The 12,541-nt window shown below is 35.6% G+C and overlaps 1 protein-coding gene across 1 annotated transcript in view; it reads left to right on the forward strand.

Moving 5' to 3' along the window:
- Positions 1 to 12,541, forward strand: part of COL5A2 (collagen type V alpha 2 chain) — a 168,034-nt gene that overhangs the window by 130,167 nt on the left and 25,326 nt on the right. The window contains exons 32-45 of the mRNA XM_027555673.1: positions 1,755 to 1,799; positions 2,144 to 2,242; positions 3,301 to 3,408; positions 3,673 to 3,726; positions 5,897 to 5,950; positions 6,167 to 6,220; positions 6,628 to 6,681; positions 7,051 to 7,158; positions 7,273 to 7,326; positions 7,863 to 7,916; positions 8,679 to 8,840; positions 9,562 to 9,669; positions 10,781 to 10,888; positions 12,465 to 12,518. Of these exons, the coding sequence (XP_027411474.1) occupies positions 1,755 to 1,799; positions 2,144 to 2,242; positions 3,301 to 3,408; positions 3,673 to 3,726; positions 5,897 to 5,950; positions 6,167 to 6,220; positions 6,628 to 6,681; positions 7,051 to 7,158; positions 7,273 to 7,326; positions 7,863 to 7,916; positions 8,679 to 8,840; positions 9,562 to 9,669; positions 10,781 to 10,888; positions 12,465 to 12,518 (1,116 nt within the window). The remainder of the gene's footprint in view (positions 1 to 1,754; positions 1,800 to 2,143; positions 2,243 to 3,300; positions 3,409 to 3,672; positions 3,727 to 5,896; positions 5,951 to 6,166; positions 6,221 to 6,627; positions 6,682 to 7,050; positions 7,159 to 7,272; positions 7,327 to 7,862; positions 7,917 to 8,678; positions 8,841 to 9,561; positions 9,670 to 10,780; positions 10,889 to 12,464; positions 12,519 to 12,541) is intronic.

Raw genomic sequence — 12,541 nt, forward strand, 5'->3', positions numbered from 1 at the left:
CATTCCCTTTTCCAGTTCTATCAGACCTCTCCACCGTGACCCCTCTGTCTTGGATGGCCCCAGATGGCATGGCTTCGTTTCAGAGTTAGACAGCAGTGGTCTGTGTGATCAGATTGGTGGTTGTGGCTGTGGTTTCAGTCTGTCTGCCCTCTGATGCCCTCTCTCAGCGCCTACCCTCTTCCTTGTGTTTCTCTTACCTTGGACGTGGGATATGTCTTCACGGCTGCTCCAGCAATGCGCAGCCACTGCTCCTTACTTTGGACATGCGGTAGCTCCTCCCTGCCACCGCCCCTGACTTTGGATGTGGGGTAGCTCATTTTATAGATGAGGAAAATGAGGCACATAGATATTAAGTAATTTTTCCAAAATCACACAGCCAATATGATATTTAGTGTTTATAGGATTGTGTTATTAATCACTAAACATGTCTTATTGGAACTATAGGGTTTTATTGGAGACTTCATAAACAGTTATGAACAGAAAATTACCATTTTATTTATATCATTTTACCAACATATGAGTTTATGTAATTTATTTTTCTTGGAGTGATTTATTCATTCATTTAACTTTTAAACAAATATTTGCTGAGCACTCTGTGCTAAGCTCTACTAAACTTTGGCCTTAACCAATTGAATAAGATGAATTGGACCTTGCCCTAATTTTTATTTTAATAGGCGACAGAGAGCATAGAAAGACAGTTATGACAATAGCGTGTTTTAAGTGCAGTGGTAATGGAGGCACAGTGTATGTATAAGTCTAGAGGATGCAGATGAATTAGTTCAGACATTGAGGTTTAGAAAAAGTTTCCCCAACAAAGTATTATCTCTTATGTAATCTGAAGGATGAATGATGGTAAGTCGGGAGGAAGGAAGGTAAGAAAATATTCTAGGAAATGGGAACAGCAAATGCAAAGGCTTGCTTATCAAATTTAGGCGCTGAAAATTTTTGGTAAGTCAGAAATATGGTATACAACTTGAGGAGGGTGAAGATGAGGTTAGAAGATGACAGGGAATGTTTTGAGTCTAATTTGTTCTTTTACTAGAGTAATGGGAAGCTAAGGGAGGGCTTTTAATTAGAGAGAGATACTATGAGATTTGGGCTTTAGGAAGATCATGCCACAATGAAGACAGTACATTTAAAGGGATAAAACTGGAGGCCTACTTGATACAGTTATTATTTGTATTAAATACAAATAACATTTGTATCATTAGTATAATACAAAATTGTACTTGTAATTTTAAGTGACAAATTTCCTTTTAGTTAAGACTTTTAACATAGTCATGACTGCATTAATTTGAACTTACAATTTCTAGTAAAGTGTGTTGTCTATATTCTGTGTTCAAGAAATATTTAGTAAATTGAATTAAATTGGTTCTATTTAAAAGATCAGTACTTCATTAGTTTTAATTTCACTTTCCTCTGCTAAAAGTTCTTCACATTCCTTTAGGAAATTAAAGTTCTTGAGCTTTAATTGTCACTAAGTAATGCACTATCTTTGTGAGATAATATTTTGCCTGTGCTCATTGCCAAAAAAAGATCATGTGGGTATTTCCATATAATATATATGATATCCCCTCATTTATAAAAGTGTACACATTTTTCTTTATTCAGTATTATGAATTTAGTCAGATGTCCAATAACGTATTAGAAGAAAATATGGTATATGGTATATTAAGGTATATGGTCTGGAAAACTTTCTAATAAATATCTAAAATTTAGTTAAAGTTTTTCATTTTAAAAAATGTGTTTTACAGGGGGTTCCTGGAGATCCTGGGGCAGTTGGCCCATTAGGACCTAGAGTAAGTATTTTCTTCTTCTTCTTTTTTTTTTTTTTTTTTTGATTAACTGTGTTTCCACTGGCTTCAGTTTATAAAACCATCTTTCATCTTAAACTTGGCCGTATTTTAATCATTGCAGTTCTTTTACTTGATGAAAATCGGTCTGATGAGAAACAGTCTGTGCTGTGAAGCCAGCATATGCTTACTTCAAGTTCATTTCTTATCACTAAATTAGAAAACTGAATCTTAATCGTTGCTCATTTCTAAATTTTTTCCCAGAAATCACTTTTCAGATTTCTGGAAACATATTTAAATCCATTTTCAGATCAAGCGCTGAGACTGCTTGACATTTCTGTGTTGTGTAGGGAGAACGAGGAAATCCAGGGGAAAGAGGAGAACCAGGAATAACTGGACTTCCTGGTGAGAAAGGAATGGCTGGAGGACATGGTCCTGATGGTCCAAAAGTAAGTGTGGGAGTGAGCTCAGTATTTTTTATTCATTCATTTTTTTAATTGTTAAAAATATTTTATTGTAAAATATTTGCTTTACAATATTGTGCTGATTTCTAATTTGCTGGTCAATGAACATATGATGGTACTAGAATTTATTTTTCTTGTTTTTCCAAAGTAATTTCTTTCACAAATAATTAAAGAGCACCTGCTTGACTTTCCTTTGACGTGAAAGAGTCAGGTATAAAGGAGTCTCTTCCTTGATGGGATTTATGATCTACTACACGAGGCAGTGATATTTCCTCATATACAAAACAGTTTCTAAAATTTATTTATATATTTTCCTAAGGACTTTTATTTATAAGTAGAGGCAATAAATGGAAAATTGCATAATTTATTAGGAGATGTTCCTAATCATATGCTCCATTTCCCTTGTCTCTGTTTCTGTAATTCTGCTCACTAAATATATAAAAGTATGTCATTTTTGAAATCTGAAAGTACATGCATTATAAGGCAAAAATCAGCACCATTTCCTTTTGGGTGCCATTGTAAAGTTGATAGAAGATAATGTGGCCGTTTTCAGTGCAAACTACCAGAGTAGAAATTTTTGTGATCAGACGTTAGATACCTTAGCACCTTCAAGGGCCAGAGATTGTGTAAGATCTGCTTCAATTTCATTACTGAATAAGCCTGAAAACCAGCTTCATTTCATGGGTTCTTTAGAGAGAGAATGAATGTACTCTCTAAATATAATGTCTTCTTTTTCTTATTAGAATCCTTATGATGTTGCCAATAAAGGAAAACAAAAGGGCAACTCTATCATATTTGTTTGAATCAGTACCCAATTTTCCCAAAGAAAAAATCTGAAAACAAAGCAACAACCAAAACAGAAAAGTAGTATTTAAAGAAAAACAATGACCTCAGAGACAGGTTTCCCAAATGAAAAATATAAACATGAGGTTGAACCATATGTAATTGCCAAGATTCTACTCTTTTGGGTCTACCAAAACAGGGAGTCCATGTGGCTAAACCTTAATATATAGATGAGCTTACTTACTGTTGGTTCATTTTAGGGCAGTCCAGGACCACCTGGAACCCCTGGAGATACAGGCCCACCAGGGCTTCAAGGTATGCCAGGAGAAAGGGGAATTGCAGGAACTCCTGGCCCCAAGGGTGACAGAGTAAGTTTATTTATTTTATTCATCCATTTAGATTTTCTGCTGATAATATTTTCTGGGCAGACTTACTTCTGCCATCCTAAGTTGCAAGTCGTTCATTCTTTCAGTATATGTGTACTGAGAAAATGCACAGTCCCAACATTGTTCAAGGCCCAAGGGGATGCGGTTGTGAACATTAGAGATGAGCCCCTGCTCTCATGAAGCTTCCATGCCAGTGCAGGAAAAAGACAATTAAGTGAATAAATGGCATTTTGTGTGTTTTCACAGGGTGGCATAGGAGAAAAAGGTGCTGAAGGTACAGCTGGAAATGATGGAGCAAGAGTAAGTGAAATCATTCCTTTCAGTGGCAGGGCTAGGAATCAACGTCATCATTACTGTATGAGTCTGCCTGAACTTTCTAGAATAAGCCTCATGTTCCCATGGTGGTCAGGATTTGGGAGAATGATGAAATCTGAGATTTGACATTGATTGCCTGTGGATATTCATTTGCTTACCTTGAATTAGAACAAGCCAAAAAAGTAAAGTCATTATTGAGAGAATGAAATAAGATACATTTTTACTGTGCATATGAAAATGATGCTTTAAGCAGTGGGGCCCTCTTTTTCCTTCTCTGTCATATTTATTCCATATGCAATGTTTCTTTTTATTAAAATGCTAATCTAGTGAGTCATCTTAGACTTCCTTCCAGTATAGGCAAGTAGAGTTTTACAGAGTAACCAAAGGTGTGATAAATGTTTCTCAATATGCTAGATGTCAGGGGTGAGAAAATTACTGCATGATGAATCATCATTAATGAGACTGAACAAGTGAAATGTAAAGAAGGATTGCTTAATACCCTTCCAGAAATTGATGTTTAACAAGCTTTGTGTCCTCAAAACTAGAATGTATTTGCAATTCTAAGGATAATCAAACGATCAGAATGAAAATATGTTTTCAGACATGAATGTTTCTCTCAGGTAAGAGCAGATAGTTAATCACTCAGATAGTCAACATTTTCTGAAAATACTTCCTGATATTTGCTAAATAGTTGCTGATTCAGTACGACTTAGTTTGCTGGTAGTTGTCATGCTGTACCCTGAAAAAGCAGTTGTGCTATTAAACAAAGAGATGACACTGCGCTGCTGTTAATATTTTGATTCTGCCCATTGAGTCACCATTAATACACTGATTATATTAACCTTTGGTAATAAAAGTATATTATAGGGAAGTTTTAACCTTATTATAATGATTGCTTTTTTCTTTTTCTGGAAAGCTAGTTAAAGGTGAAACAATTTAGCAAACTATGAAATCAAAGTATCTTTGCCTTTTAATTAAATCTAACATTCAATTCAATATTTCAAAAGTGGTCTAAATGAATCTGGTTTATTGTTTGTGCTTCATATCACAGTTGGTCTGGAGTGCACAGTAAATAATGAAGAGCTGTTTGAAGGAATGATGTGCTGTCAGTTTATTTTAAGGAGAAATATCCATCTATTGCTCCTTTGAACTATTGAATACTTTGAAACTGCAGTGCAATAAGATCAAGACTTAAGCAATGACTGCTTAATTTTTAGTGAGGGAAATATGTTGTTCTAGGCAAAAAGCAGAGAATTTATCTCATATAAAGGGGAAAAAATTTTAGTGTAGTCACCTTTATATTCAAACAAATCTTTTAAGGAAGTGTATTAGGTGAATGACAGAATATTGTTTCATTATAGATCTAGAGAATTTAAGATCACAGTTTTCTCATGTTCTTGTCTTAAAATACAATATAAAATTAAAAAGTCATTTTATTCCCTAAGTTTCTTCTGTAATGCATACATAAATTAAATGGCAAAGGAATATCTGAGTTTCTTGTGAAAAAGCAATACACAAATATCAGAGAGAAAACCTGTTTTAGGAAGGGCTCCAATGCTGTGCAGCAGTTTAAAAACTGTGCTTGTGTGTCAAGAAAACCCCACGTGTTGCTCTGCTATACTCTGAGCCAAAGAACACCCTCACCTTCAGTGCAGTGAGGTGGTTCCATTATCATCACAGAAGAATGTGGAAAACTGAGGGCTTTAGCACAATTTCACTTTTCTAAAAAATAAAGGAATGATATTTCACTTGTATAGTTTAAGAATAAAGTATGCTATACAAAATAAGAAAAGCCTCTTAAATCTATTGTCAAATTTCAAATAGAGATTAGTAAAATTAAACAAGCTAAGAAACACAGAAACCTTGTTGAAGAATAGCATTGGTTTCAGACTAATGTTTGAAGACAGTGTTATGTACATAGATAAGTGAGTTGGATGAAACAGATTGAAATGTTTTGTGGAGAAAATCCACTGGGAATTGTTTTAGACTAGATATAAAAATATTGAGAATATACAGATTGTATCATTTATTACAGGTGATGTTTTACAAAAGCAGTCATCTGTAACAAAATAGTACCTTCTTGGTTTGTTTGTTTAAACGTGGAGATTTCTGCGCATTCTCTTCCTCAATATGCCTATGTTATGTTCATTGACAGGGTCTTCCGGGTCCCTTGGGCCCTCCAGGTCCTTCAGGCCCTACTGGAGAAAAGGTAATGTCAAAAGTTGTTATCTTGTGGACTCAAAATTCCGAGATCTGAATGCTGGCTCTTTTTCATAATGTCTTCTCTTCCATAAAGTATGATAGCTGGGCTAGATCATCTCAGAGTTCTCCTCCCATCCACCCAACACATAGGGCACCATGTCCTACAGTTTTACTGTGTTTTGCCATTGCTTTGGACAATAAGCATCTAAAATCTGCTTTTCAGGGAGAACCCGGCCCTCGAGGTTTAGTCGGCCCGCCTGGCTCCCGTGGCAATCCCGTAAGTGACAGAATTTTGATGTTCTTTAGTATGAGATTGAGCAGTAAAACAAGCCATCATTTTGTCTTGATATTTATATGAAACCATGCCTTAACTTCCTGGTTTTCACCTTTTACTTTTCTTATTACACTTAAAAAAGAAATTAGTGTATTGTTTCTATACAGTGTATTAAGTCTATATAAGCAGCTCATTTACTAAATAATCAGAAGCTTCTTTGAGACTTTGGGCCTTGGAAATTTTTTTCTATGACCCTCATCTCTATACCGCCCTTAGGAGTCTTCCTCAAGCAACATGTCTAATTTCTCTATATGTGCATTTCAAGACACTGCAGATTTATAAAATTGTATTTTAACATACTGTTCCTGTTTAGAATCATGTGTGAAAGCCACGTAATGTTTGTCTTCTAGGGTTCACGTGGTGAAAATGGCCCAACTGGAGCTGTTGGTTTTGCGGGACCCCAGGTATGATTTTTAAATGTCCTGAATTTACAAATGTTCGTTCTTCTTGCTACAGCAATGAATTTAATTAATTATCACTGTCATTTGTTTTGAAGGTAGATTCAAGATTCTGGAAAACATAGTATTCTAGGCAATAGTCTCACTTTCAATACATTTTTTTTTCATGGACTGGCACAAAACACGTGGTGACGTAACTTACTTTTTCAGACTGTCTTTGAAGATCACATTGGGGTGTTTTTTTTTTTTTTTTTTCTTTTAAGCGTTTATACTGATTACAAATCACCATTTTATAATATATGGAGAAATGATAATTATTATGAAAAATTTGTGTTTAAGTGTTGCAACCATTTCCTTATTTATTCTTTGATGTAGGGGCCGGATGGGCAGCCTGGAGTGAAAGGTGAACCTGGAGAGCCTGGGCAGAAGGGAGACGCTGGCTCTCCTGGACCACAAGGGCTGGCAGGATCCCCAGGGCCTCATGTAAGTTTAAAGTAAAATAAGATAGAACTTGAACCCAGTGCCCACTGTTTAGACCTTGTGTTTAGACCATCTTTCTTTACTGCAGCACCCTGTTGTTTGTTTCTTTCTATTTAGGGTCCTAATGGTGTTCCCGGACTGAAAGGTGGTCGAGGAACTCAGGGTCCACCTGTAAGTTGGTTTGAAGCTCTGGGAATTATGCATAACTAGTGACAGATATCTAGTACTTTATAGCCATCTTAAAGTTCCTTTGAAGCTATAACAACCAATTTTTAGTTGTATATATTGCAGTGGAAAAAAAAGTGCTTAACTTGGATGACAATCTGCATTAAAATTAGTTTTATGACTTTGGAGATCCGGTTGCCTCATATAGAACCTAAATAATAGATTACCTATGGAAGAGGGAATGAATAATGTGAACCCACTTCATGTAATTCTGTTATAAGACATTCTAATGTGATCCTAGTGCTCTTCTTCAATACTTCTATATGTTCAAGATAAATGGAAAGTGGCAAGGGAAAAATAGCATCCTTCCTGCCAGTTAAGCCAGATCCATCAACAAAAGCAGGATACAAGAAAAAAATTTATTGCTCACAACAAGAAAAGGGATATAAAGTCCTAGGTATCCCTATAAAATAAGTAATCCCTATAAAGTATATATAACTAATTTTTATTTTAAAATTGCTTATATGATATTATATTTCTAGGGTGCTACAGGATTTCCTGGTTCTGCTGGCAGAGTTGGACCTCCAGGTCCTGCTGTAAGTGAATTCAATAATTGAAATCACTGATAGTGGAATAATTACACACAACACATAAATACACACAAACACACACATGTACATATTATAATGATACGCACACATATATTTGAGTTTTTATTTGTTCTTTTATTTAATCACTTTATGATTTGTTATCCCATGTTGACAGTTCTTGTCCCAGTAATTCATGCTGGTATGTTGTCAAGTAAATCATCTTTAATCATTGAATGTTTCTTGGAGGAGCTTTTTTGCAAATCCTTTTAAGCTCCAATATGTGATTGTTACTTCATTTGGGTACTGAACACTCACAGTATTGTGTGGTAATAATCATTCCTTTCAGTTAGGAAGAATCTCTGAGATTATCTGTAATAAAAATTATTTTTTCATTAAAAGATCAAGTCAGACTAAAAAAATGCATATTCATTGTTGGTGAAGAGCCTTATGGAGTTTGAAAATTCAAGTTAATTTCAAACACATTTTTTTTTTTTACAATTTCAAACCACTTTTCGTTCTTAGTTGAAGTTTAGTTGATTTATAATACTGTCAGTACACTTTTCATAATGACTCAGAGGTAGTTGTCTGCAGATAATGAAAAGAACCTACAGCTGTGTATTTTATTTTTTGTTTAAATCCACTGAGTGATTAACAGGAAAAATGGACCTGTGAAGCATGGGGTTCTGCTTCTAAAGCAGAGATCCCCATATTAGGTATTCTAACATGGCTTCTACTTTGCCCTCTGGGTCTCTTTCCATGTTATACTAGGGAGCTCCAGGACCTGCGGGGCCCTTAGGGGAGCCCGGGAAGGAAGGACCTCCAGGTCTTCGTGGGGACCCCGGGTCTCATGGACGAGTAGGAGATCGAGGACCAGCTGGCCCTCCTGGTGGCCCAGGAGACAAAGGGGACCCAGGAGAAGATGGACAACCTGTAAGTTTGGCATCTTGGCTCTAAACTACCTCTAACTAGAAACTTCTAATAACTACTGCCACAAAAAAACTGTTTATACATTATCCCGAGCACTTTTATAATCCTTTGAGTACATTGTGCCCTATAGTTTTTTAATTTACAGTTCTCTACTCTAGGAAAAAGTATATGTACAGGTATAAAAATATAACAGTAATGGATGTGGTACTCAAAAACTAAACAAGAAAACAATTGTTTGTTAAATATCTGTACTGAATTAAGAAAAAATTTTAAAGCAATTTACTGAATATATAAATGCTTCAACATTAATATGTTTAGATGGAGCCCAACTTCTTTCCTTTGTTTAAAATTTTTTCTTGTGAGTTTAAAAGAAGGAAAACTGCCTGAATATTTACCTCTTTTATTCTGTCAATATTCACATTATCTTCAAGTTCTTTTCAACTAATTCTCAGCTTTAATAATGGGTTAATTGGTTTAATTCCAAACAGTTCTCACTTTTAAATAATGTTGGAGGCTCAGCGTGGATTACTCATTTTGACTACTCATATATAGTATGATTTTGTAGAACAGAATCTTAATACTAACTTAATACTACTGACAATATATTACTATGAGTAATAATAATACTCATACTTAATAAACTATAAAGCTGTCATCTATTATAAAGTGTTTGCATATAGTTTTCCCTGGAGAATTTCTTATTATAGTTTGTATTCAACATTAGGGTCCAGATGGTCCCCCTGGTCCAGCTGGAACTACTGGGCAAAGAGGAATCGTCGGCATGCCGGGGCAGCGTGGGGAGAGAGGGATGCCCGGCCTTCCAGGCCCAGCAGTAAGTAGCTGCACTGGTCAATACTTCATCTGATTATGTGCAATATCATTTGTTGAATTGAAGGGAGAATGTATCTTTATTTTTCTTAATAAATTTAAAATCTTTTAAAGGCACTAATACAGAGTATCTTATAAACCTTTTGACTTTAAATGTCAAATTCTTAAGTACATTTGAAAAATATATTTATTTAACCCTGGGACTAGAAACTTAGACAAATAAGGATATGGATTTTTGGTGACTCTAAATCTTTCTTCAAAGATTAAAAATATCCGTGGAGCTAGAGAAGGGGGATAATCTCCTGGTGAGTAGGTAACCTCTTTTTAAATAAACATGCCTAATGGAAAAATCCATATTTCACAGTTCAGAGACTAAGTTTTCATAAACCATCAAAGGGAAGAAATAGTTGAGCTAAAGTAATACTGGAGGTGAAAGTGGGGTGAACTATAAAGAAGGATTCTGAAAGCAATCTCCTGTTCCCTGGAGGGTGCTAAGAATTTCATATTCCCTGAAGTATGGATAAAAGTTTAACTCACTGTTAGCTTTGAAGAGATTAAATTTTACTGCTGAAAGTTTACATGCTTGAGAAAAAAAAATGATGTTTTTATATGGAATGTGGAGATAGATTTACTGTTGGGGTATTGGAACTGGGGACATGTGGGTGGAGATATGAAACCAGTAGAGAGGGAGTGTAGAGCAGTCTTATTGTTATCAGGAGTGAGCCAAGGAACTTGGAATATTTGGTCTCCCAATAGTGAGATCAAACTGTCAGGAAACAGAAATAAAGTGAGGAGACTAAGCAGAAGAGTAAGGATGAGCATATTTTAGTGACACAGATTCAAGATGGGCATCCAGATCTGAAAATAGTACTTCGGAGTAAAACCCAAAATGTACCTGAATTGGTGCAAAGGATAGTCCCATCGATACATCAGGATGGGTGTGATAAGAAGCGGGCGCATCTCTGGGAAGGTACCGCAGTAGTACTGGTGTTGCGTGATAACTGACAGTTATTACTCCAGAGGGAGACACTGGGTGCCATTTAAACTTAGCCTTTATGTGAACCGTCCCCTCAAGCTTCTTCAGAAGTGGCTGACATATTTATACTTTATTTCAGGGCACACCAGGAAAAGTAGGACCAACTGGTGCCCCAGGAGATAAAGGTCCACCTGGACCTGTTGGGCCCCCGGGCTCGAATGGCCCTGTGGGGGAACCAGGACCGGAGGTGAGTACTACAGTGAAGATCATCCTCCCCTCCTTATCTGGGTGTTATGGGGACATTTTTGAAATTTAGAAATTAATTTAGAAACTAGAAATTGTACATTTGACCTGAAGGACATTTTCTAGTGCTGTTTTTTGATGTGTTTTTCTTCCCTAGATAGTTGACTAAATGATGACATAAGGAAAAGGTAATAAGATTGGTGTCTTGCACTGGCCTTCATCTCGTCAGGAGCCAAGTATTTTAGTTGGTTTAGGTTGTTGCCAAATTGTTTTGAAAGTGAAAGGTCACAACTGTTTATCTTTTCCCTTGTTATTACTTCATTCTGTAACGGCATATTTGTCAAAATTGCCAAGTTTTATGGTGATAGGATTAATATAATTGTTAAAGCTTGTGAAGAGGGCCAAGTAAGTAGAGATCATTTTACTTAAATATCCCTATATATATAACATTTTGGATATCCAATTCCCTTAGGCTCTTTTGAGAGGAATCAGCTTGATTTGAAAAGTTACAGGTTGAAATATCCTCTGTTCAGTGCTTTAATGAGTAAATTGCCAAACATTTAGTGTCACATTTTCTTAAAAGAAACAATTAATGCCTTTCAGAACAATTTTTGTTCAAATGGTAAAAATATAGTTCTGTGAAAAAAAAAATCAAAATAAAATAGGAAAGGAAGACTATATATTTTAAAATGTAATTTAATGTCTAAACATAGATATTTTATTTTAAAACTTTAAGGATATTATTTGGGTAAGTAAAAGTGAGGGAAACCATTCACTGGTAATGTAAAGAAAACAAAACACAAGGAATATAATTGTTGTCTATCTATTTTGAATACTTTGATTTTTTTAAATAAAAATAAAAAAGACGAGTTTAGACTAAGTATAGGAGGCACAGTAAAAGAAATGTCTGGGGGCTTCTCTGGTGATGGAGCTCTTTTGTCTGGTTGCAGATCCTCTGGGTCCACCATTGAAGAGATTGATTAAGCCAATGAGTATAGATTTAGTATGTTTCACAACAAACATTGATGAGCCCAAATTTATAGCAATTCCAGGACAGTTTTAAAGTTGAACTGCTACGGTAAATAACTGCTGCTGCTGCTGCTAAGTTGCTTCAGTCGTGTCTGACTCTGTGCGACCCCATAGACAGCAGCCCACTAGGCTCCCCCGTCCCTGGGATTCTCCAGGCAAGAACACTGGAGTGGGTTGCCATTTCCTTCTCCAATGCATGAAAGTGAAATGTGAAAGTGAAGTCTGGGCATCCTTAATTCTTGACTAAGGAATATGAACACAGGGAAATGAAATAACATTGCACTTTAGAAGCACTGTACTGTAAGTGGAAAATAGTATCTTAAATAAAACTATTTAAAATTGGCACCAAAAGTGTAAAAATGTGTTAATAATTTTACAAGCAAATCAGAATAATAGAAATATGGCAGAAACTTTCTTCTACTGAAGTTTCCATAAATGCTAATTTGTAATGTGGAATAGAGGTGGAAAATATGCTGTAATTTTTCTGGCAATTGAAATGTGAATTTTTTTATTACTCAGTTAATTCATTTTTCAAATATGATTCTTTATAGGGTCCAGCTGGTAATGATGGTACTCCAGGACGGGATGGTGCTGTTGGAGAACGTGTAAGGGCAACTGATCAAAAAAT

This window comes from Bos indicus x Bos taurus, chromosome 2, assembly GCF_003369695.1.
Source record: "Bos indicus x Bos taurus breed Angus x Brahman F1 hybrid chromosome 2, Bos_hybrid_MaternalHap_v2.0, whole genome shotgun sequence".
In the NCBI taxonomy this organism is placed as follows: Eukaryota; Metazoa; Chordata; class Mammalia; order Artiodactyla; family Bovidae; genus Bos; species Bos indicus x Bos taurus.